Source organism: Sitophilus oryzae, unplaced genomic scaffold (genome assembly GCF_002938485.1).
Source record: "Sitophilus oryzae breed Bouriz unplaced genomic scaffold, Soryzae_2.0 scaffold_1396_pilon_pilon, whole genome shotgun sequence".
In the NCBI taxonomy this organism is placed as follows: Eukaryota; Metazoa; Arthropoda; class Insecta; order Coleoptera; family Curculionidae; genus Sitophilus; species Sitophilus oryzae.
Genome location: NW_022146055.1, coordinates 9,505,372 through 9,532,680, shown reverse-complemented (window position 1 = coordinate 9,532,680; position 27,309 = coordinate 9,505,372). Strand labels below are relative to the sequence as shown.

General features: G+C 31.4%; 1 protein-coding gene across 1 annotated transcript in view; it reads left to right on the top strand.

Annotated features, from left to right (window-relative positions):
- The first annotated feature begins 1,567 nt into the window (after positions 1-1,567).
- LOC115876005 (ankyrin-1-like) overlaps positions 1,568-27,309 on the top strand; it is a 29,616-nt gene continuing 3,874 nt past the window's right edge. Inside the window, exons 1-9 of the mRNA XM_030891664.1 lie at positions 1,568-1,776; positions 16,143-16,253; positions 19,046-19,200; positions 20,902-21,056; positions 23,845-24,005; positions 24,225-24,305; positions 25,585-25,753; positions 26,240-26,331; positions 26,694-26,849. Of these exons, the coding sequence (XP_030747524.1) occupies positions 16,146-16,253; positions 19,046-19,200; positions 20,902-21,056; positions 23,845-24,005; positions 24,225-24,305; positions 25,585-25,753; positions 26,240-26,331; positions 26,694-26,849 (1,077 nt within the window). The 5' untranslated portion in view covers positions 1,568-1,776; positions 16,143-16,145. The remainder of the gene's footprint in view (positions 1,777-16,142; positions 16,254-19,045; positions 19,201-20,901; positions 21,057-23,844; positions 24,006-24,224; positions 24,306-25,584; positions 25,754-26,239; positions 26,332-26,693; positions 26,850-27,309) is intronic.

Here is a 27,309-nt window from a genome sequence, read left to right as displayed (position 1 = left end):
AAACATTACCAATAGGGAAAAGAAGAAAACATCAAGAAAATTATGGGCAAGAAGTTTGTTTTTACGCCGTCAAAACTGAAGGCTACTGAGAGATATGGATAGTATATAGTATTCATCTGAAAAATTTCACCAGAATGTCGGCAGAAGACTTGTATGCAAGAAAAACTAGTATGCCTTGTGGGACCTAAAATTGATAGAACAGATACACAGTTTCGCAAAGCTATACCCGTCCAAGATCGCTTAGCTATTACATTACGGTTCTTTGCTACCGGAGACTCATATATACAAGTTTACAATATCTATTTAAGGTTTCAAAACAACGCATTGGTGTAAAAAAGTATATTTTAGTGAACGTAATTAATTGCACGATTACTAAATCCTGTTTTTTATTTAAATGGATAATTTTGGCATGTGTCAAACTTTTAATTTCTCGTTGTCTTCTCAATATTCGTAGTTTGGTAATTTCATTAATTTTATATGCTTACCTGAGTTAGAAGTAATTAGTATCATTAGTGTACCCGAAAATGCAATGGTTCAGTTGCTGAAAACATTTAAAAATTTGACACATGCCAAAATTTTCCATGTAAATAAAAAACAAGCTGTAAAGCCTGTTTTTTTTAAATAAATATTTGACATTTTTCACGTGATTGCTTCTTTACAGCTAGGTTAGAAATCATGTGACATTTGCCAAATCATTCCATTAAAAAAACAAGGTGTATCGTTATATTCGTTATAATTTGTGTAAATGTACCTTTTCCTGTTCAAATAGATTTTTTTTCCTTTCGCCTTCTCCCATCTGAAACTTGTCAGAAGACTTTCAATTTTTTTCTTTGCTTTTCCAATCTGCCTCCACGCATCAAACTTCTTAACTTTATTATAGTATAATCCATTCTTTGGATTCCAAAGCACTGGATATTGTTCATAAATGTCTATTAACTGAAGGCACTTTTCTCTATTCCACTCCATTTCGTTTGAGCAAAGAAAAATCAAAACAATGGAAATTTTTAGCCGCGAATGCTCCGAATAGGACGAACACCATGAACGCAACGAACCTCCGTACCCACTGAACAACGCATCCCCTTTGAGCAAAATGCATGTACCGACAAGCCGGCGAAAATGCTTGGCGCGCTCGGTTCGGTGAAATTTTGCTCGCGAGCACGTATTCACTTGCCGAATTCGGCTCTGCGCGCTCGGCTCGTTTGGTTCGTTCGGAGCAAAATGCTCTAGTGAGTACGCATCTTTATACTGGATGCTGTGCACGCTCTGTTAATGAACATTCAATACAGTTCAAGGTCTATATCTGTTTCCTATACACCTTCCAGTAAGCATTTTTAACTGATATATTCATTAAGCTCCCGTATTTTAAACTATACATGAAAAATATATTTATATGCATTGAGACAAAGCAAACCATTTCTTTGTCTTTACAAATATTATTTATATAAACAAAAATAAACAAAATGGAAAGAAAGACCTTGTGATGGGAGTACGTATCACAGGATTTTAGGCTAAAGTATCATACGGTCAGTTGCTGCAAAATCCTGGGTATAAATAGAAACTTTGTAATTTTACAGACGTTGTTTGACGTAGAAACCAGAGAGAAAAAGTGCCAGTAGATATTCGCTTGGGTTTTAGTTAGGTTTCCAGACTTGTGTTGTTTTGATTTACTTACCTGTCACAACATATAAAGGGGATTTGGACTGAACAAGGGAAGAAAAAAATAAGTGTTGTGTTTAGTTAGCGATTTCAGTGTAAAAAGAGTTCTTGAAAAGAAAGGTAGGAAAATAAAGTTTTTCGAAAGATTTTGTTTGTACAGTTTTTATAGTTGTGTAATGTTTTGATATTGCACCAATGCAATATCGTTATTACCTATGCTAATTCTTTTCCTTAATTTTAATTAATTATATTTATTCTATTCTTACCATTCATTCATTTTATGTTATTGTTATAAATGTGATCAGTAGGTATCTTAATTATGTAAATGCATTGTACTGCAATTGTTTCTTGAAACTTTGATTTGAGTTTTTGCAAGAATTGCAAACTGACGTTTCATATAAATACGTAGTTACTTAAATTTTATATAAGCATCTACGCAGTATCTATTTAAATATAAGAGTTTCGGTTAATCTTTTATTAAACTTTTGTTAAAATATATTATTTATAGTAATTGATTTCGTGATTATTATCCTTGGATCCAAAAATTGTTTAATCTATTTATAGACTAGACATTTGTTTGCAATATTTTTCGCTTCTATAATTTTATCTGTAGAAAATAGTATATTTTAGAATCATTGATATTAATGTTATTATTATACCTACATGTCCATATATTTTGAAGTTTTGAAGTATATTTATATATGCAAGTGTTCAGTTAACTGTTCTCGTTATCTGTATACTTGCCTTTATTTTGTATGTTTTTATGTTCTTTTTATTGAAGTGAAACGTCTTTACGCGCGCTGGGAGTAAAAATTCAAGGCTGTGACACACAAGCTAGCGAGACGGCCGTGACAGACGAGCACGAGACGAAAAGTGGTAATAGGACAGTCTACGGCTTAGAAATACGTAGTGACACGACGTGTATTTGTGAGCAGCCCACGTGTTTATCAAAAATATTGATAGTTTAATACAAATTTTGTGAAAGAGAATCAAGTTATTTATTAAATTTTTAATTTATTACTTTCTCAACATTTCAAACTACATTTTTTTAAACATGTCCTTCAAGTCCTTCAATTTAATAGCTGTTAGTAAGGAGTTTCACTTCAAATATGGGCACATAGTACACATAAAATATTAAGATATTTAATTAAATTACTAATTCGCGGGTATATATTGTATTGTACGAAAAATGTTATAATTTTTCTAAAACCGTGCATTGTGCCATTTTACGTAGTATTCGATTTAAATTAATCGACTGGCCTATACTGATTGTTTTATGCACTTGTTTTTATTTACCATTTTGTTCAACAACGGTTAAAAATAGAGAATGAAAAGCGCAACTGCTTACGTTCAATGTGAACCTAGAACTAAACGTAAATCAACTTGTTAGCTTGTATTTTGCTTTCCTATTTTTGTTGACTTCGTATTTACTCTATATTTTAGATTTAATTCGTATCACTCAACAGAAGATTCGAGTCAGGATAGTTATTTCATTGAGGAAGATTGTTACGTTTATAGTTTTTTTGATTTATACATTTTAAATTTTCATTCAGAAATATAGAGTATGTTTAATTTAGTTTCATACAAACATCATTTGTACTTAACCAAGATTTATGTAAGTATAAAACTATCATAAGTTTGTAATAAATTTTGTAATACCTATTATTTCAAGTATTGTTACCTTATCTTAGTTTTTAATGATTTTCAAAACTTTACTTTAGGGATCTAAACGGTTTTAGGTCATCATCATCTTTAATTCTCAGCTTATTCAACCATTTCCAATCATGGTATAGCCTCCCTCGTATACTTTCTTTGTAGTTGGGCCAATTGTTGTCTATTGTTGGCTATGCGGGACCAAGTTATCCCTGCTAATTTCTTAATATCATGGTCCCATCTCTGGTTCGGTCTTCTTCTACGTCTCTTAATTCCTCGTGGATATCATGCTGTAATTTTTGTGGTCCATCTGTTGTCCGTCCTTCTTGCCAAGTGTCCTCATTGCCACTTGAGGGATTTTTGACTCTGTGGATGATATCTATTACCTGGGCTTTTTGTCGTATCCACTCTGCTATTTTACGGTCTTTCTTGGTTATTCTCAGCATATTTTGTTCCATTGAGCATTGTGCGACCTGCAGTTTCCTTATAATATCCCTTTTAAGAGTCCAGGTTTGAGATGCATAGGTCATGACTGGTAGTACGCATTGGTCGAATGTTTTCTTTTTTAGATAAAGTAGCATTCTACATTTAAATATGACTGAGTTTCTTTTATAGGTACTCCATGCTAACTTAATTCTTCGGTTGATTTCTGGTAGTAGAGATCGCGATCTGTGTATTAGTTGTCTCAAACTATTGTTCGTTGTCGTCAAATAATACCTCTACATTTTTTTACTTAAATTTGGCATTGCTTCAGTAATGAATGTTGTGTTTGGTTTGGTTTGGTTTTGGTTATTAAAATAATAATATTTCCAGTTTTGTATTATTTATTAAAATGTATTTTCTGTTTACAAGTTCGTTGGACATTACTTAAGTTTTTGCTAAATTTATTTTGAGACCTACTTTATTGCTGGCTGTATTTAGTTCGTTAATTTGTGTTTGTAGTTGTTCAAGACTGTTGGTTATTAGGACTATGTCATCAGCGAATCTTAGATGGTTAAGATATTCTCCATCAATTTTTAATTCTTTGTTGGTCCAGTCTAGTTGACGGAATATTTCTTCTAGTGTCGTACTTCTAGTCGGTAGTCCTTGTTGGAAACTTTGAGGTTGTTTTATATATCATTATTTATTTACGCGATATTATGCGTAAATTAAAAAAATACAGGGTTGTTCACCACATACGACGCGGAGTATTGTAGCTAAATGATTAGATTTTTACAAATTGTAAGTTTTGTGTTCGTTGAAGGACTATTAGAGCTACAATTTAAAAATATTTTTACAAGATACAGAGTGTCCCCAATAAATAAAAAATATCAAAGTTGTATTTTTTTAAACGGAACACCCTGTATATTATTACATTTTTAGTTTCTACGATTAAAATAAAGGTAAATTTGATTAAGGTTTATTACACTTAAACCTTACCGTTTTTGAAATATTTTCAATTTTGTGAAATTGCAGTAAAAATTTTAAGGCTTCATTTCTCCAAGGGTGTCAAAGTTTTTAATACTAAATATTTACTGAAGTGTATTTATTGATCAGTTATTTTGTTGCAATAATAAAAATAATACTACCTCATACAGAGTGTCTAAAAATTTATTTTAAATTATTTGTAGCTTTAAACGGCAATACCTTTTTTAATTTAAATAGAACGCCCTGTATATTTTAGGAGAATCAGATGCACAATTTAATTGTCTATCAAATTGTATTATACCACTTCTTATCTATCCCTTCAAGTTTTCGTAGAAAATGCATTTTCTTATAATTTAGACCTCATTTATCAATATACCCATGGAATACTGATATTTTAGATTGTTTTTAAAGCAACAAATGTACAAAATGTAGAGGCTAGTAATATTATCGTTTTTAGAAAAATAATAATATTACTAGCCCATTTGTATGCAAAAAGAAAATTATTTAAATCTTTATAAAAGAGTACATATACCATTAATTAAATATACCACCATTATTTCCGCCCAAATACTAATTAATTACATACTTAATTATGTTCGTTAATAAATTATTCTAAATAAATGTGGATTTGAATCAGAAGTCAATATAATAATAAGTTCCGAAAATGAATGTCTCCGTTGTTATAAATAAGTATTTTTCAAAAAATCAATATCATTTTTAAGGTGTTAGTTTTTACCACACTGTTTAATACGCATACAAAATTCAATTTTTTAGTATTTGGAGCAATTATTATTAATCAACGCAAACAGTCAATTAATGTAGTTTGAATACTGGAATCATATTAATTGGTCCTCTTTAACAAATATTTAAACAGTTTTTATTTTTATTTTTTATTGAAACAAACTATATCGACAATATTAATACCTGTACTCTTTAAAAATTTGGCACATCTTTAAAAATGTCAGTATTCCATGGGTATATTGATAAATGAGTTCTAAATTACAAGAAAATGCATTTTCTACGGAAACTTGAAGAGATAAAATGGTATAATACAATTTGATGAACAATTAAATTATGCATCTGATTCTCATAAAATATACAGTGTGTTCCATTTAAATTAAACAAGTTATTGCCGTTTAAAGCTAGTAATTATTTAAAATGAAATTTTAGACACTCTGTATAAGGTAGTATAATTTTTATTATTGCAACACAATAACTAATCAATAAATAAACTTCAGTAAATATTTAGTATTAAAAACTTTGATACCCTTGGAGAAATGAAGCCTTAAAGTTTTTACTGCAATTTCACAAAATTGAAAATATTTCAAAAACGGTAAGGTTTAAGTGTAATAAACCTTTATCAAATTTATCTTTATTTTAATCGTAGATACTAAAAATGTAATAATATACACGGTGTTCCATTTAAAACAATACAACTTTGATATTTTTTATTTATTGGGGACACTCTGTATCTTGTAAAAATAGTTTTAAATTGTAGCTCTAATAGTCCTTCAACGAACCCAAAACTTACAATTTGTATAAATCTAATCGTTTAGCTACAATACTCCGTGTCGTATGTGGTGAACAACCCTGTATATTTTCCTTTTCGGAAAACTTCTAAAAACGATAAATTTGCAAAGAAACAAAAAACTTAATAACATTTGAAGAGGCATTTCCCGCCATACAAAAAATAGCTCGTCAAATAATACCTCTACACTTTTTTACTTAAATTTGGCATTGCTCCAGTAATGAATGTTGTGTTCCGTGTTATTTTATTTTATTAGTTTTATATTTCAAATCTTTATTATGTAAACATTCCATATTTTCATTCAGGAAAAGCTTTGTTTTTATTCAGGAACGGACAAAAAAATAATAATAATCTTAATTTCAATGAATTTCGAATATTTGAATGAAATTTTAAATATGTATGTAAAAGACGGAAGTGAAAATTAATTTAGATCTCTTATAGATAAACTACATAAAATATTTTTGAAATTGAAGGGTCCAGGGGTTAGGTTAGTTTAAAACACGATAACCGCCAAATTCTTAATTTTAGGGTTTTACAATATTATAGTATGTCTAACTGGTCCCTACAAAATGTATAAACTGTGCAGAACAGTGAGTTATACAAAATCCTATGATATATGTATAATGCCTAATAAAAATACAGATACAGGGAAAGAACCTGACCCTTCAATTAATATAGATATGACGTCAAAATTATAAAAATAACTTCTTAAATATTTCTTATTTCTATATTATGGAAATAAAAATTTCGTTAAGTATATATTTTTCAGGTGTCATAAATTCAACATACTTAAATCAACAACATAAAATAATATTATGCATGCTTAACAAGTTCAGGGTAAAAATTAACCTTCACAGATGAAAATACTCTGTTTACTTTGTACCGTTTATGCGAAGGATGAAGTTGAATGTTAGACTAATAAAACAGATTTCAAATTATTTTTAGGCGATGCGAACCGAATTTCAATCCAAATGTTATTGTTACGGTCAGGGTATAATATTTCTTCTGCACTATAAACAAAGAGTGCATACGTTTCTGCAAACTTCGTAGCACACCAAAAATATTTTGATTGAGTAAAAAACAGAACATCATCCGACACCTCAGCAAAGATGACGTTTGATAACACTTTAAATCTATAAATGCTTACTTTTTGGATGCAAATGAATCTGCCTCTTAACATTACAGCAGGCGTATCTACTGAAACACTGCATTATTATATCACCACCATCATCATCATCATCATTCTCAGCTTATTCAATCATTTCCAATTATGGTGTAGCCTTCCTCACATATTTAGATACTCTCTTTGTAGTTGGGCCCATTGTTGTCTATTGTTGGCTATGCGGGCCCAAGTTATCCCTGCTAATTTTCTACTATCATGGTCCAATTTCAGGTTAGGTCTTCTTCTAGGTTTCTTAATTCCTCGTAGGTACCATACTGTAATTTTTGTGGTCCATCTGGTGTTCTGCCCATTGCCACTTGAGGGATTTGACTCTGTGGATGACATCTATTACCTGGGCCTTTTGTCGTATCCACGCTATTTTTTTACGGTCTTTCTTGGTTATGCCCAGCGTATTTCGTTCCATCGAGCGTTGTGCGACCTACAGTTTCCTTAAAATGTCCGTTTTAAGAGTCCAGTATTCGGACGCATAGGTCATGACTGATAATACAAATTGGTCGAATGTTTTCTTCTTTAGATAAAGTGGAATTCTAAATTTGAATATGATTGAGTTTCTTCCATAACAATTTTTCCTTCACATCATTCACTTTCACACCATGCTAATTACTACCTGGTGATCCCGAGCTGAGTATTAGTTGTCCCAAATATATATATTCTTTTACTATTTCCAGTGTTGTGTTATTTATTAGAATGTTTTTTCTTTCCACTATTTTGTTGTACATTACTTTAGTTTTTGCTAAATTCATTTTGAGACATGAGACCCACTTTATTGCTGGCTGTATTTAGTTCGTTAATTTGTGCTTGTAGTTCTTCAGGACTATTGTCAATTTGGACTATGTCATCAGCGAATATTAGATGGTTAAGATATTCTCCATCTATTTTTAATCTTTTGTTGGTCTAGTCCAGTTGACTTGTACATTGCAAACTTAGTTTACTTAGGGTGGCTGCAACGACATGCCGTAATCCTGCTGTTAAAACATAACAGCTGGTTTTTATAGGTATACAGGGTAGGCCACTGAAAACTTACAATGGCTATAATTTTTAAACCAAAAAAGATATCAAAAAAATAAAAAATACAGTTTCTATGATATCGAAGGGGAATACATATGACGTATTTTTTGAACCACCCTGACCTACCCCTTAGGCGGCACCCCTACTCACTTGAAAATCTTAAATGGCAATATCCCACTTGTGGCGCCTTTTTGGAAAGCCCATGAAAAATGCTAAACGACGATCATAACATTTTTAGGGTGAAATTGAAAAATTACCCCTTACACGAAAAATTAGGTGGACATTAATGAAAAAAGTAATTTTTTCAGCATAAGTTACAATTTGGGACCCAGCTAAACGAGGCAAATAAGGCATTTTTTAAACCACCCCGACCCAACCCTAGGTGCCATCCCCTCACTTCTAATCTCATCAATGCGATTTTTAAATATAGATAATAAAAAAGGCAACACAAAGATGTTTTTACAGCCTAATTTTGCGATAACGCAAATTCTTCCTTGTCATCTATTTTTTTACTTTCAACGAACAGGATTAAGATTCCTCGCAACCAGCATATCTTTGCGTTTTTGCACTGTCTTCTATCGATTTTCAATCGTTTGCAAATTTGGTGGTATTTTAAACGTTTATTTGATTCGCTTATTTGAAAGAAAAATGGTTTATACTGTGGAAGAAAGAATTCAAATAGTTTTTCTTTATGGTGCTGAAGGTATGTGTTATTTGAGAACGGCCCGTGCTTTCAAAGAGAGAAATCCGGACAAAAACGTAAGTCACGTTTATGTTAGAGATTTGATTTTAAAGTTTCAAGAAACTGGGTCGGTCAAAAATAAAAGAAGGACAGGGTCCAGGGTACTGAATGAAGAAATGCAGATGGAAGTTATTGGTCAGGTATCGGTCAATCCAGACGCATCAACAAGCCAGTTGGTATCAATCACAGGTATACCTCGAACATCTGTCAGGAGAGTATTGAAAATGCACAAATTCCATCCCTACAAAATGAAGATTCTGCAGGAACTTGGCGACGACGATCTAGATAAAAGGATTCAGTTCTGTGAACTAATGACGGAGGAAATTCGAAGGGAACCTTCACTTACTAAAAATATTTGTTTTAGTGATGAGTGCTCATTTTTTTTAAACGGAATTGTGAATAAGCAGAACTGCAGATACTGGAGCGATGAGAATCCGCATATTGTTGTTGAAGGACACACCCAACATCCCCAAAAGCTCAATGTCTGGTGCGGAATACTAGGCGATAAAATTATAGATCCATTTTTCATCGACGGAAATTTGACTGGTGATGCTTATGTGGAAATGCTGAACAATTTGATAGAGCCAGCCATTGTCAATGAGGTTGAAAATCAAAGAGATTTGGAAGGAAATTTAACTCTTAATAAAGACCTCATACACTTTCAGCAAGATGGAGCCCCTTCGCATTATTCTATTGTCACAAGGCGGTGGTTGGATAGATATTATCCAAGGGAATGGATTGGCAGAAGGGGTCCAATCGAGTGGCCGCCAAGGTCACCTGATCTCACTCCTTTAGACTTTTTCTTGTGGGGTTACACTAAATCCATAGTCTACAAGACAAAACCAGGTTCGTTGCAAGAATTGCGGCAGAGGATAACTGAAGCATGTCGAAATATTTCGAGAGAGAAAAGTGAGAGAAGAATTTGAAAATCGTTTGTATTCTTGTATGGAACAAAACGGCTCTCATTTTGAGCAATTGTTAAAATAAATTATCATTTTAAATTTCTTTCAAATTGTCAAACCTACATTTCTTATCACTACTTACCAGTAATTGTTGAAAGAAGACAGAAGTTGAAATCTGTATGACCATTGTTTAGCAATTTCAATTAGCTTTCCAAAGAAGTGTCACAAGTGGGGTATCGCTATCTTGAGATTAGAAGTGAGTGGGTGGCACCTAGGGGTGGGCCGGGGTGGTTTGAAAAATACCTCATTTGCCTCATTAAGCTGGGTCCCAATTTGTAACTTAAAAAAAATCACGTTTTTCATTAATGTCCACCTAATTTTTCGTGTAAGGGGTAGTTTTTCAATTTCACCCTAAAAACTTTATGATCATCGTTTAGCATTTTTCATGGGCTTTCCAAAAAGGCGCCACAAGTGGGGTGTTGCCATTTAAAATTTTCAAGTGAGTAGAGGTCCGCCTAGGGGGTGGTTCAAAAAATACGTCATATGTATTCCGCCTCGATATTATAGAAACGGTATTTTTTATTTTTTTGATATCTTTTTTGGTTTAAGAATTATAGCCATTGTAAGTTTTCAGTGGCCCACCCTGTATATTGTAGTCACATAGTGGGTATTCTGGTCTTTTCATGAAGATCCTAGGTCACTTCATGAAGCGTCGGTTAGGTTAGCAGTCTAGTTATGTTATTAGGTTAGTTTTTTTCATTAAGTGACTAGGCTCTTCATGAAAAGACGGAATACACTTACTATGAGACTACGACATATATAAAAACCAATTGTTTTGTTTTAACAGCAGGATTACGGGAGGTCGTTGCAGCTACCCTTAGTATTATTTCCAGATTTCATTAGAATATTTTTTATGTTTATGATTCAATAAAATATTTAGTTAAAAAAACATTTTTAGATGATTTCTTATAAATAATATATCAATGTTTTATACACGTAATAATCACTTCTTTTGCCTGTAATGAATAAGTTGAATACTAATTAGATGTCCAGCATGATCTATTTATACCACTCAAACATTCCCTATGCATGAATAATAAATTCACTTCGACAAGTTGGCATGAGTAGGCTACTCTGGCTTTTACGATTTTTTCCATTCCAAACTAAAAAAGTTTACTAGAAATATGTTATAATAATTGTTTTAAAAATGTATGACTTCGTGAGTATAACTGTTTAATAATAACTTTAATCCTCATTAATTTATTATCCGTATTACTCAAAATTCTTCCTAAAACATCATGCTTCCTATACCATAGCTTCCTAAAGCATTCTTCTCCAAATTCTTAGCAAAACAAAGTATAATAAGTATGCAAGTTTAACTTCTTATCTATATTTTCATTTCATACAATAATAACTGTATTATAGCAATTGACTCCTACTTAGGTCCTTTTTGGGAATTCCAAACTTTGTTATAAAAAAATACAATTTTTTATTCATTTGGTATAGCACCAAAAAATCTGAAAAATTACGTATTATTTTTGGAGCGTTATGGTATCTAGAAAATAAAAACATCTGAGTATGGCATCCTATTGGCTTGGAAATGACAATAGATGAACCTATATAATTTTATATTTAAAATGACAGCTATTTTGATTCCTATGACGCCGATTTTTTCGATTGTATGATATTTTAATGTTGCACATAATTTTTTTTACCAAAGTATAAAAATTACTCAACAAAGAGTTTTAAAAAACTAAAAATGTTTTTTATTTTATGCGAAAACCTATTTCGATTTCTTTTTTTTTTGCCGATTTATGTTAGGACTTAGAAAGGATACATTTAAAAAATATCTATTTCAATGACGATCTTATGACGATAAACTAATAAACATATTATACAGGGTTGTTCACCACATACGACACGGAGTATTGTAGCTAAACGATTAGATTTTTACAAATTGTAAGTTTTGTGTTTGTTGAAGGACTATTACAGCTACAATTTAAAAATATTTTTACAAGATATAGAGTGTCCCAAATAAATAAAAAATATCAAAGTTGTATTTTTTTAAATGGAACACCCTGTATATTATTACATTTTTATTTTCTACGATTAAAATAAACGTAAATTTGATTAAGGTTTATTACACTTAAACCTTACCGTTTTTGAAATATTTTCAATTTTGTGAAATTGCAGTTAAAATGTGAAGGCTTCATTTCTCCAAGGGAATCAAAGTTTTTAATACTAAATATTTAGTGAAGCTTATTTATTGATCAATAATAAAAATTATACTACCTTATACAGAGTGTCTAGAAATTTATTTAAAATAATTACTAGTTTTAAACGGCAATACCTTGTTTAATTTAAATAGAACACCCTGTGTATTTTATGAGAATCAGATGCACAATTTAATTGTCTATCAAATTGTATTATATCATTTTTTACCTATCTCTTGAAGTTTCCGTAGAAAATTCATTTTCTTGTAATTTAGAACTCATTTATCAATATACCCATGGATATCCCCAGCATATTTCGATGATGACAGTTTAGATTATTTTTAAAGATATACCCAATTTTTAAAGAGTACAGATACTAATATTGTCGATATAGTTTGTTTATTTCATTAAAAAAACAAATAAATAAACTGTTTAATATTTGTTAAAGAGGACCAATTAATATGATCCAGTATTCAAACTACATTAATTGACTGTTTGCGTTGATTGATAATAATTGCTCCAAATACTAAAGAACTGAATTTTGTATGTGTATTAGACAGGGTGGTAAAAAGTAACACCTTAAAAATTATACTTCATTTTTTGATAAATTTGCTTATTTATAACAACAGAGATGTTTATTTTCATAACTTATTATCATATTGATTCCTGATTCAAATCCACATTTATTTACAATAATTTATTAACGAACACAATTAACTATGTAATTAATTAGTATTTGGGCGGAAATAATGGTGGTGTATTTAATTAATGTATACTCTTTTATAAAGATTTAAATAGTTTTCTTTTTGCACACAAATGTGCTAGTAATATTATAGTTTTGCTAAAAACGATAATATTACTAGTCCGTACATTTTATAAATTTGTTGTTTTAAAAACAATCTAAAATGTCAATATTCCATGGGTATATTGATGAAAGAGGTCTAAATTATAAAAAACTGCATTTTCTACGAAAACTTGAAAGGATAGGTAAAAAGAGGCATAATATAGTTTGATAGACAATTAAATTGTGCATCTGAATCTCCTAAAATATACAGGGCGTTCCATTTAAATTAAAAAAGATATTGCCGTTTAAAGCTAGAAATTATTTAAAATAAATTTTTAGACACACTGTATGAGGTAGTATTATTTTTATTATTGCAACACAATAACTCATCAATAAATAAACTTCAGTAAATATTTAGTATTAAAAACTTTGATACCTTTGGAGAAACGAAGCCTTAAAATTTTTACTTCAATTTCACAAAATTGAAAATATTTCAAAAACGGTAAGGTTTTAGTGTAATAAACCTTAATCAACTTTACCTTAATTTTAATCGTAGAAACTAAAAATGTAATAATATACAGGGTGTTCCATTTAAAAATATACAACTTTTATTTTTTATTTATTTGGGACACTCTGTATCATGTAAAAATAATTTTAAATTGTAGCTCTAATAGTCCTTCAACGAACCCAAAACTTACAATTTATAAAAATCTAATCCTTTAGCTACAATACTCCGTGTCGTATGTGGTAAACAACCCTGTATACTTACATATAAATATTGATTAGTCAAGGAACAATTTATTTTCTGTCATTTGAATTCAAAAGTAAATTATTTTTTCTGTTTATTTTTTTCTGTTTATTTTAAGTTATCTGTCATAATCGTCCATCCTTTTGCTGGACAGACTGTATTTTTCTGCATGTACTACATCAGAGTGCAACTACACTTTATGTATCTCACCGCAAATAGTTTTTTTTTGTATTTTTAGATGTGATTTAAAATATTTAGTTAAAAATAGAATTCATAAATTGATGAAAAAACTTTTGACTAGTTGCCATATCAATCACCGGAAATTTTTAAAAAGAAATATACGTTCATTTAATAGTCACAACTATATTAAACATAGGTAATACATTAAAAAATAACATGGAATATTAAGAATATTAAATACAATATTATTAATGTGTTTTATTCGTATCTTGTTTAGCAAATTTTTGACTTAAAATTCTGCATGTAAATTTTTGAGTGGGTTGATTTAGTGGCTAAAATAGTGAATTCTCCTATTTAAAAATGAATTATTATTTTGAAAATTTATGAATAAATATGTTACAAGACTATAGTTGTTATGAGTGGGTTTAAAATTTCACGTATTATTTCGAATTTAAACAAAACTGATATATTGAAGTAAGGTTTCTTAAATTTTTAATATGCATTTTTATCTTTAAACTATTCTTGGTAATTAACACGGCAATTTTGAAAACTAGAATCATTTTTTTCGGAAACAGAAAGTGTGTTCAATATAGAATAGAGTGCCAATATGATATTTTTTTTAACGATTCTGACGATGTGATTTGTATAAGAGAAACTGATGTGTCTGAAACTAGAGGTTTACATGAAGATAATGCTACTTTTGGAATAAACAAAAAATAGCATTTCTTAAACGTTCCTTTATTCTCATGGCTTTCTCGATTTAAATTTAGCCCATATGCCGACTATTTCCAGAAAATTTAGTCTGCGAAACAGCTGAGTCTGCTGTTTGCCAACAAACAATTAAGACAAACCGCGTCTCGCGGCAATAAAAAAGCTTTTTGCATGTTTTCCCCGTTGCTTCTGGCTTTTTTAACTCTCATTATCAATTGATTTATAGAAATTAATGATTCTTATTTCTGGCAGTACCCTGATGCAGGGGGCGGATTTATAGGACGACCTAGTTAACGAATTCCAAATAGCCTTAATTATAATATTCAGAAATCGATCAACTCAGTAACCGACAAATTCGAAGTTGGTCAAAGAATGCCTAGAGGTGAACAAAATAGGCAAAGAAAATAAAGTCCTCCTACTCTGGGTGCCAGCCCATCAAGTGATAGAAGGCAATGAAAAAGCAAACGATCTAGCTAGAAAAGGAGCGAATACTCTCCACTAACTGGACAAGAACCGTTCTGCTCAACTGGAAACCAACTTGAAATGGAACTCAGCCTGAAATACTCCATCCGTAGCCTGGATTGGGAATCCTCCAATTGTCTAAGGCACTCGATGAAGTTTTTCAGAATGACCGAGAAAAATCCAAGATTTTTGTTCTGATTTTGTCTGAGAAGGCAAATAAACAGAACGGCGGCCATGTCAGGATGCCTGAGGTAAATAGTATGGACAAACTTTTTCATGCAAACAGACAGCAAAATTAAAATTAAAAGAACTGAAGACCTGCATCAGGCCAATAATGACATGTAGCATAGAAATCCGAGAGTAAAAAAACAAAATCAAAAGCATGTTAAGTGTAGGTGAAATGAAGGACTTAAGAACCATTATGGGAATGATTATAAGAGACCCAATTAGGGGGGTAACACAGATATCAGACAACAATGTAGAATACAGGATGTAATAAGATGGGCTATACAAAGGAAAAGACTGGTTCGAATACCTAAAACGCATGGAAGAAAACCGGCTACCACGCATAGCTCTAGAAGGGAAACCGGTGGGTAAGAGACAGCCTGGAAGACATCCAAAAAGACGGAAAGAGAGTTGATAGTCCACCTCTCAAGAATCCATACAAAGGCAACCAGGGGCGGATAGAGAAATTTATTTCAGGGGGGGGGGTCAAATAAAAAGTAATGTAGAATATGCTTTTTAGAGGGCAATTTTTAACCCAAAAACCTAATATTTAAGCCAATTTATAGGTTTTAGGGGGTCATTGACCCATGGGTCATTGACCACTCTGTATCCGCCACGTTTTAGTAGTTTTCTAAAAAATGTTTTATGTTGTAAATATCCAATACAAAAGTCTTTTCCAGGAATGAACCCGTTACAAAGGTAGAGACATTATTATAATCTTTATGTATTTTTGTTTGCAGAATATGCCTACTGAATGTATCGCAAATCCCCTTCAAAGGGAACTTGCAGACTCAATTATACGTATGGTCCCTTTGGATGAAATAAGGATACTTTTAGCATGTGGCGCCAAAGTAAGTAACTATTACTTAATTATATATAAGTTTACTTCAGTACTTAATGTCTCAAATAAACATGTCACCAGATGTCACTTGTCGCATGTAAAACACAACACTACACGTTATGAAGTAAATCAACATTGTTACTTGAACTTGAAAAAGTCTGCCTCTGTCTGCCCAATGGGAAATCAGAGCGTCCCTGACACTGACAGTTGTGTGTGTTAATTGTCATTCACATGGTAATTGTATTTTCTGTTGGACATATTTCGTGGTTCATTCATCACTGTTTAAAATTTTCAAACAAACCTATGAGCTTTTTAATATTTGATATGATGTGATGAATGAAACAGTCACTTTCTCAAGTGCATGCTTCATTTAGAAAATCTGAAACATTTTTAGTATCAATATTGACTCATTGTCTATCATATTCAAAGAAATCGGAAGATAATTTATTTTGCTTAAAGCTATTTTTACTGATTTAGTCAATTTAGTGGAGTGCTTTAAGCTCTTATGGGATACAAACCTCGGAATTCATTTACTGTGAACGAATTTTTATAAAACTTTTTGCATTGTATTGTTAATAAGATATATTACAAAGTTTACCCATTTAAATTCGTTGCTTTCACTTTAGTATTTAAATAAACACACATATACAAATGCATACATGTAAGATGGCTCCGTATTCTGGAAAAGTTCTGTATCAGGATTCCTATTTGAGATTTTCACTACAAACCTTTTACAAAATATATGTGTAATGGTAGTTCACATTTCAAAAATATTTTTATAGTTATACAGGGTGAGTCAAATATATATCATTTATTTATTCGAGTTTAGTGAATTTGCTATAAAATTCCGGTTCCAAAAATAATTTTATACCATAGAGCATACTAAATGGTCTTTGAATTATGACCACATCCATAAGGACATCAATCTAGACGTCCAGGAACCTTCGTATGAGAACTTCTAATCGAGACGATCGACTTATTGTAAGTTATCTAAGAAACCGCCGTTTACCAGCTTTTCAAATTGACAATGAATTGCACTTAAGGCCGTACATATTAACTAACGGACTACAAAAAGAAGATTAAATGAAGCAAATCTTATGCCAAGAAGGCCTACTTCGGGACTAGAACTTACTAGATGTGTTGACTAGGCCCAAAAGCAAAGGCATGGTCTTAATGTAAAAATTACGAAAAAATATTAGTGCCTTCTTTAAAACCGAATATTTCCAACAAAAATAAAGCTAATGAGATGAACCAAAAAACAAACCATCGAGAAAGGATGTATCTAGATGATAAAATGATTTTTAAATTTCTTGCTGTTTTAACATATTTCACAGGGTGTTTCAAACGTTCACCAAAATATCAACATTTTGTTTTTCCTCGTATAATTAACAGATGGGGAGTTTCATTTTTAATTTAGAAAAAGATACTAAAAAGTCTAATAATTTGGCAACACACTGCTTAAAAAATCATCAAAATAGGCCCATTAAAATAAAATATATTAACCTTTAAAATACATCAAAGTTTTAAGGTAATGGGTACCTTAAAACTTCTTTCGTGCCGGTGAATGTATTTCAAAAACTATTCATTTTAGTCCTATATTTTTCTAATGAAACAAACCTTTATTTTTTACTAGAATCCAAAAATCAATTATTATATAAGGTGTTCCATTAAAAAAAACATAACTTTGATGTGTAACTTTTTTTGGGGGCACCCTGTAGAACTCTACATAATTTTAGAAAATGCTTTAAATTGACTTACATAAGCTCACAAAATTTCACTTCAATACAAACTTTTGTTCTCCTTGCAAAAACCGCGTCGTATATGACGCGCCATCCTGTATAATTCGATTTCAATCAAAATTTCAGTGATTAGAATATAAGCAGAATAGGTATAGCTTATGCATTAGATTTATTTATTTCAATAAATTTACTTAGAAAAAAAAATTAAAAAAATCAAAATATTAAAAAGGAAATAATTAAGAATTTACTAAAATTACTAAAATAAAAAATTAAAAGCAACGAAAAAAATGGGTAAACATTTTAGTATTTTATCTCTGAAATACAATACAGAAGGTTTCACATTAATACATTGACAGTAATTGAATTCCGAGGTAAAAGTCTCTGGGCACTCCACTAATTTAGCTTTTATTAAGTTGTATACAATTTTTTAGACACTCTGAGATGTTCTTATAAAAACGCAGTATAACATGCAATATCACCAAAAAGTTTTACGATCAACCGTGATGACTGTTTTGAAAGTGTGATGATGAAGCGTATGATGATAAACAATTTTTATTGTAGGAAATTACACTATAGTTTCATGAAATATCATTGACAGACAGCCCAGCCCGGTTCACAATAAATAATTTCGATCGTAGAGCATATCGATGGGATTATTAGTACTTCATTGGTTGAAGAAATTAAAGTTTCTTGCTAAAATCATTTTTCAACCAATGTGAAAGCAAGCAAATAAATGCAAATACTCGTAAATGCTATAAATTAAATTTTTAAATCGAATATTTTTAGATCTTTGACGTATTACATATTAAATAGTCTATTAACTAAAAATAAACGATTCCATTTGGAATAATGCTTAAATATATGAAAAATAGTTTAAAACATTTCAACTCTATGCGAGATTCTACGTATAACCACTATAATTAATACATTTATTACAGAATATTTTTGTAGTACTAAAAATACATTTCTTTGTTGTGTATATTCGTGTCTGACATGTGTTTTCCCAGTTTTCCTTTATCTTACAGGTGGCTGGCTAATTACAGTCTTTATTTTAATGTTCCAGGTTAACGAACCCGTTACTCAGGGACTCATGCCACTTCACTATGCCGTCTGGCAAAAATACTACGAAGCAGCTCAATTGCTCTTAACTAGAGGAAGTGACGTCAATGCTACAGACGAGTGCGGCTACAGCCCCTTGCATCTTAGTGCCGAGCATGGGTAAGTTAAAACAATAAGCTATTATTATGTTACGACCCTACATACTGTCTCTACATTAGTAGCACCAAAGTAATTTTACTGAATATAGTTACTAGGTCCTCCCACAAGCGTCTAAAAGCCCCGTCCCCTCTCGCAGAGGCAATCTCCTTTCTCATAGTGTCAATTCCCCTAATAGATGGAAGGGAAAAGACACTTTATCCGTCTCTGTGTTGCATCTGCAGTGTATTCTGCAGCCTTTCTATCTTTTTTTACCGCATTGAAAATTTTCTAATGCGAATAATTCCTTTGCCAAGTGTATACTATTACCAAGTAGTGATGAGCAAATATAAGACCGAGATCAAGACTCCTTTGGCCTTGGTCTTGCAGTTAATAAGTAGTCTTGGTCTTGGTCTGGATGCAATACTGTTCCATTTTTTAATAGATGTTTACTAAGGCACTTTCTATACAGTCTGTTGGGCATAGGGCTGGAAATCCCATGTAAATTTTGAAAATAATGAATAAGTTTTCCCCATTTTATTTTACAGAAAAATGTAATGAAGAACTCCTTAAAATAAAGCAAATTGTTTATTTTAAATGCTTTATATGAATTCGTTCGAGTTATGAGAGATATAAAAATGCTAAATTAATAACAAAATACGGTCCTGATTAGAGTAAAAGAGACATGCCACCTTTAAATTCAATTTTTTCCAATTTTTTGATTGCCAACCACATATTGAAAACTATAAAACTAAAAGAATTCCAAAACGAACATTTATTAAAGACTGTAAATATAAAAAGAAGATTAATATTGATAAGGATCATGGAGAAATAATGAATGAAAATGAATTCATATAAATTCATATAATAAATGAAAATGGAGAAAACTTATTCATCATTTTTAAAATATACATGTGATTTCCTATGTCCAGGTCCGCGATGCAACACACAGTATAGAAACTCTTTAAGAGTCTATTACGCTGTTCTTTCGGGTCGCTATACTTCAGAAATCTGCCTAAGGCTTAGCCCGATCCTGTCATGTTAAGCCACACCCAAAATTTCAAACACACGTGCTTTGATTAAGGTTTGCAGAGTTCAGCATTTGCCTTAAAATAGCGAGCAATTTGTTGCAAAACCATATAAATTATACCGTATGATCGAAAAAAAAACGGCGCCCAGTTGGCTTGGAAATGAACATCGTTGACATTCCCTATATAATTTTACATATAAAATGACAGCGATCTTTATTTCATAGCCATCGCTGACGCCGTTTTTATTCGATCATACGGTATATCACTGTAATCACAAAATTTCAATCTATTTCCGTATTGTAACGGAATATTAAATTATGTCTTTATTTTCGACAAGATTTAGTCCAAACATAAGGAATATTTTGTTGATCTTTGACCATCAAAATCTTAAAAATAAAATAGTTGTCTAAAAATGTGCTACAATACGGATATAGTATAATCCTTTATCTTTAATTTCCTTCTTCATTTGTGTAAAAATACCTAGCCAGTTTTATATAAAACGTTAAATGCCGAACGCTTATTTTGCTACTTTTTCGGACTAGTAAAATTGACTTTTAAGTAAATATTACTTCTAGTTATTTAATGGAGATGAAACTTTAAAGAAAGAAATTATTAGAATATTTGTTTGAGGAAAATCTCTGTTTTTCAATATATTATATCCGCCACATTATAGTTTTTATGCTTTATTTTGTAGATATACGGAATTTGTTCGGCTGCTGCTGAAATGTGGAGCTAAAGTGGATTATCGACCACAAACAAATGAAGAATTCCCGAAAACGACACACTGTGATGAACCTTTGAGACTAGCCATTAGAAACAAACATAAGGATATTGTGAGATTATTATTAGGTAATCATTTCTAATGCTATAAATATGGTACTACAGTTGGAATATAAATCAGGATTATACAGACATTATTTAGACATTTTTTTTTAATTATTAGACTTATTTAAATATTTGGACAGATTATACAGCGAAGATCGTTAAATTTAACTGACGATTGAATATAATATCTTCATTTTTGAAGTGAAACTTCTTTACGCGCGATGGGAGTAAAAATTCAAGGCCGTGACACACTAGCACAAGCTAGCGAGAAAAAAAGTGGTAAAGATCACGCAAACACAAAAAAAAACATTATAATAAACTTGAGCATTATAATCTACCGTGCTGGCAACTGTTACTTTTGGGTCGGCATTTACATGTGTGGAAGTAAATCGCACAGGGATCTTATTAAGTCGGAGTGAGAGAAATGCGACCGACCGACGCGACGCGCGACGGTGTGCTGTTGCGGCGTTGCCGATACGCCTTTCCCTATCAAGTAAAGTAAAATCACGATCGCAAATCGCTTATTTTTAAAAGACTTTTTTTTCAAGAGATAACTAGTTAAAATCAATAGACATGTTTCTGAGCATCTGAAATGGAATTATAAGGATATCGTTGGGGTGTCATTTTCTTTATAACGAGAAAACGTCAAAAATCGCGATAATTTAAAAACTCAACTTTTTAACACATAACAGGCCTACAGGCCATAACTCAAGAACCACTTTAGATATTGAAACTCTTTTTATTTTCAAGTTCGGATATTTTACAATATGTTTACATAAGAAAAATTCGATAAGGTTGTTTTTTCCATTCAAAAAATGTAAACAATCCATCCATTTACTTTTAGAGCATAGCAATTTTCAGATAAAGATTTTCACATATTGTCTACAAAGAAAATACAGCAGAAATATTAACAAAGTTCTTGAAAAAAATACAATCTATTATTTCTAATAGATTTCGAGATATCGATTTTTGAATTCAGAGTTCTAATAGCGCGACCACTATCAAACACCCACTCAATTCCACTTATTTTTACCAAAAATGCAAGTGTTTCTAGCTTGCACTTAAAAAATTCAAGCTATAGGGAAAATTACAACGACTCGTTAATAAATAAACAAATCAAGTATCACGAGACGTAATTAAATCGTGAAGCTGAACGCATGACGTACACCTTTCCCTAGAACTTTAAGTACTGACAGAGGTATTGATTGGGTCGACCGGTCAACTGCGACAAATCTGCTATATCCCCTTCAACGTCTCTTAGCTATGTGCACAGTTTCTCGGTTTATTTCATACGTTTGGCAACGTGTTTACTGTCCTCTCTTTGTTCAGTACATTATAAACGCCATTGCACTCTTCTTACATACGGAAATCTCGACCCAAGACTAACCTTTGCCAGCCCTTAGTATTATATATTATAAAGCATTATAATAAACTTGATACTGTACCTGGGTACCAATAACTTCTGGTTGTCGGTCTATATGTAATATCACTATTAAAAATACTGTCTAGGTAAAGCATTTAGCTCATTTGTTAGCTCAGAATTAGAATATTTAGAGTTAAAAACTCGTATTTTCATTGGAGAACATTGTCATATTTATTTCAAACCAATAATCAACGAGAATATTCGTACAATTTAACAAAATCACTGTAAACCACTATAAATACGAATTGTTGGTTAGGTTAAAAAAATTTTTTCTTTTTAAATAAATTTAAGCATCAACATTATTAGGCATTTGCATAGAAGTGTGTATTTTGGGCGGGATTCCACAAAATTTGCAGGGTATTGAGGAAACAGAAAATGTACAGATTACAGAAATAAATTGAAAATAACATTTATATTAAAACAACATTATACCGGGTGCGGCTCAAAAGTGGCTTACCCCTATAACTATTTTATTTTCTCAGATTAAAAATTGAGATTTGGTATGTTAATATATGACATAAATTAGGATTGATTGACATATTCAATTTTCTGTCACTTCCTGTTTCACCGGAAATGACTACAACTTTTGATTTTTAAATGGTACCCCTCGGGTTTTTATTGCTTTATTCGATAGAAAACAATACTCTGAATAGAATGACGTATCGTATGTCAACTTTGACATTTTCGAAAATGGTTTATTAGAAATTGCAACATGCGATTCATAACGACAATTTGACTCGAAATACCAAGTGTGTGGTACCAAATTATTCGTAAAAAATGCTTTTTCCAAATATGCCAATGAGCCACCCTCGTTCCATTTGAAAAAATTGAGATATGATTAAAAATACGATTTGGGCATCTTTTAACCGGCCAGGACAAGACACTAAAACATTATACCATCAAATCTATTTTTCCAAGGCTCCTTGAGTAAAAATTAGTGTTTTTAACACAGCCGTGGCACTCTAGATTGAAATTTAAAATAGAATTTGTTTTTGAGTGACTATGTCAAAAATTGACATATGATATGTCATTCGATTCAGAATGTCATTTTCTATCGAATAAAGTAAAAAAATACCGAGGGTGTCATTTAAAAATCAAAAGTTGTAGTCAAATCCGGTGAACCCGGAATTGACGGAAAACAATTGAATACGTCAATCAATCCCAATTTATGTCATATACTAACATACCAAATATCGTTGTTTTATTTGAAAAAATAAAAAAGTTATAGGGGTGAGCCTCTTGAGACGCAGCCGGTATAGCAAAAATTGCTCTGCTAGTCATATAGAAAATCAAAAGTAATTTTTAAAATAATAAATGTAACATGTATTCTTCTGTTTTCAGTATTCTTCTAGCGAAATTCTATATTTTTAATTAGAACGTGTTTTGCAGAACATGGTGCTGATCCTAACAAGCGATATTTTTTTGGTGCCGAAATTAATTTGGTAAACGATTTGGAATTTTTGGAACTCCTACTCAATTTTGGAGCCAATCCTGATAGCAGGGATAGATCAGGTCTCACTCCCTTAATGAAAGCTGTTAGGCAACCTAACGTAAGATATTTTAATTTTTTTGTTCTTAGTACTTATTTGCTTTTTTATACATATCCTAATTTCTGTTGTATTCTAACAAAAATATGATATATATGAAAGGAATATCATTTAATGTTCTTTTTTATTTAAAATTAGCAAGGAACATGTAGGTGTTTTTGAAATACAATTTTCTACTAAACGGTTTTATTGTTAGGTAATTATTATCTTATGTTGTTTCAGAATATGGAAGCTGTACTTCTTTTGTTAAAGTATGGTGCAAATGTTAATGCGATGGCTGATCAAAGACACGATTATAGAACAGTAAGTATACATTTTAACGATTTTTTTATAAAAACGGCTACTTTGAATTTACGCTTTTTAAAATGAGGTTCTCTGTTGACAACCCGAGCTTCCGACCACTTTTTATTGTGCTGTTTTGAACAAACATGGTCTGCAATACCTGACTTCATTATTTCAACCTTTTGTAAATGTTTTTTATGCTCTCTAGGGAGAGCGCCTACCAAAGTGACGTAGCATATGACGTTGCACATACATGACAATGATATGGCAATAGCGTTGCATGATTTTTCAGGAAGCGCACATATAAGTGATGTGGCAGTGGCGTAAACATGTCATTCTCAGAGGATGAAGATTTGTTAACAGTTGTAAACCTAATTAATATGACCCAAAATTATCCAAAGCGTCGCTATTGGATACACCCCTTTTACAAAAAGAGACAAAGGAACAGTGGATTTAGTGTTTTTAAGTAATTGAATATGGAGGTATCCGGAAAGATTTCAAGCATTTTATAGAATGAAAAAATAAACCTTTAATGTGCTAGCTAGAAAAGCGTCAATCAGTGATACAAAACGTATATTGTCCGAATCGTCCTTCATTTTTACCAAATTCGAGTAACCTGTTAATAGCACGTGGCAAAAAGTAGAACCAGTTCTATTTTTGAAGCAGTGGCGTGGCATATGCTACAACGACAAATGACACATTTCTGACAGCGCTACTTCAGTGGGCGCTGACACACTTATTGTCGTTTGTTCAATTCGACGTAACTTTTAGATGCATGTTACTTGTCAGATTACATGCCACGTCAGATGCTATGTCACTTTGGTGGGCGCTCTCACTAAGTCGTACATGAGGATGTTTAGTCTCTCCATTACACGACTCACCGCATTCACAAGATTCCGGCCTTGTTTTTGTTAGGACGCTTATCCAGTCTATCTTCCAGTCTATCCAGAAAAGAGATCTCTTTGAAGACAGTTTTAATATTGTATTTTTGGCTATTCGCCTGATCGTTTGCTGACGTTCCTTTTACATATGGAATAGTAACAATGATAATTTTCTATAGGTACTTCTTAGAATAACCATTCTGAAGCAAATTGTTTTAATATTATTTAATTCAACATTTAGCACTGCATATGGTGTTTATGGTGTTTGAAAAAAAAACACATACAATGGAACTCCGGAATTCTTTTAGTTTTCATACTGAATTATTTTCACATCACATTCAAAGAAACGTTTAACAATCATTGATTTACAAATATATTTTTCTTTCTTTAATTTATTAATTACGATTTTCATGTTCTAGGTTTTGCATTATGCTGTGCTGTCTGGAAATATTGATATTATTCAACTTATCATCAAACAAGGCGCAAAATTGAATTATGACGAAGATTATGATTTAGGAAAACCCAGTCCTTTAGACCTGGCAATCTTAAAAGGAGATCCGAAAATTGTAGAGTTTCTTATTCGATCAGGTAAATATTGGTGTTATAATAAATATCTCATATTAGGCACTTCAGGTAGTGTTTAATATTAAAGCATTTTTGGTTTTACAATAGTTTATGTTTATTGTTTTGATATTAGATTTAAAAGTATATAAAACTTTATATGGAACACGAATATAATAAGCGAATAGCTGTAACAAATGAAGGGTCCGGGGGAAAAACATGATGATAAGCGCCATTTTACTAATTTTACAGGAGAACACTGGACGGCTTGCGGTTATCAGTTTTTTTCCGAGTATTCTAGATTTTTGCTAGGCATATATCACAGGATTTAACAACTTATTGCATTGCCGAGTTTATACATTTTGTCGGGACCAGTTAGACCTACTATAATATTGTAAAATCCTAAAATTAAGAAATTGGCGCTTATTAAGTTTTTCGCTTGTACATATACTACGTCAATAACTCACGTCATATTCAGTTTAATGTACCCGATGTATTATAAATTTGTTTCAGGTGCTAATGTGAATTTCAGTTCACCCATTATTGGATCACCATTACATGTGGCCTGCGCGGATGGAATTCCAAATAGATATGACATATTGCAAGTGAGTAATTTATAAAATTTTGCCTTAAAAAATAATGTATTTAAGTACTATCAATTTATTGTCTGAAAATAATTGTCAATAGAAAAATTAAAAGTTCAGTCAATAGAAAAAAATGCTATTTCTTCAAGTGACATTTTCTTTGAGAAGGTTGGTTATCATCACAGATATTTATATCTTAGATGATGTATGTACCTCTGAATCTCTCAATGCAACTGCAATTGTGCGATTCCCTCAAATTGTTAAAAAAAATGGAAATACAATTACAAAAATTAGATCAGTTTAAAAAATATTGCTAAACAATGATAAAGAAGTCTTATTGAATATAAATAAAATAGAGTATAAATTATAAATATTACTTTTAGATGTTACTGAAAGCTGGTGCAGACCCCAATTTGAAAGTGTTCAGCGACGAGTTTGATCCGAATTCACAATTGCGTCCTGTTCTTGTTGAGTACATAGCAAGTAACGAAACCCCAAATTTTGTCGTGATTAATACGTTGATAAAATATGGATCTAAGGTAAGTTTATCTTCAAACTTATAAAACTAATATTTATATTTCTACCAACCATTTCACCGGAAAGACGTATCATATGTCAACTTTTTTCAATTAAAAAATAGCATTTTTAATTACAATCTGGAGTAATTTTTAATGAAGGTGCTTTGGAAAAATAAATTTGATCCTCTAATGTTTTTCGTGTCTTTTCTTGGCCGGTTAAAAAATGCCCAAATTGTATTTTTAATCATAATTATTATTTTTCAAATGGAACGAGGGTGGCTCATTAGCATATTTGAAGGATAAGGGGAAAAATCGGCGTTGTCCATTTTATGGAATTTTCAAGTAATCGACTTAATTTGTTGAGAATACCATGTCCTAAACACACGTTAAATTGTAATTGAATATACCAAACGATTTCTAAATAATAACGCATACAGGAATAAATTTTTGTTTCATGGCCTTTGGCAATATTCTTCTTCTT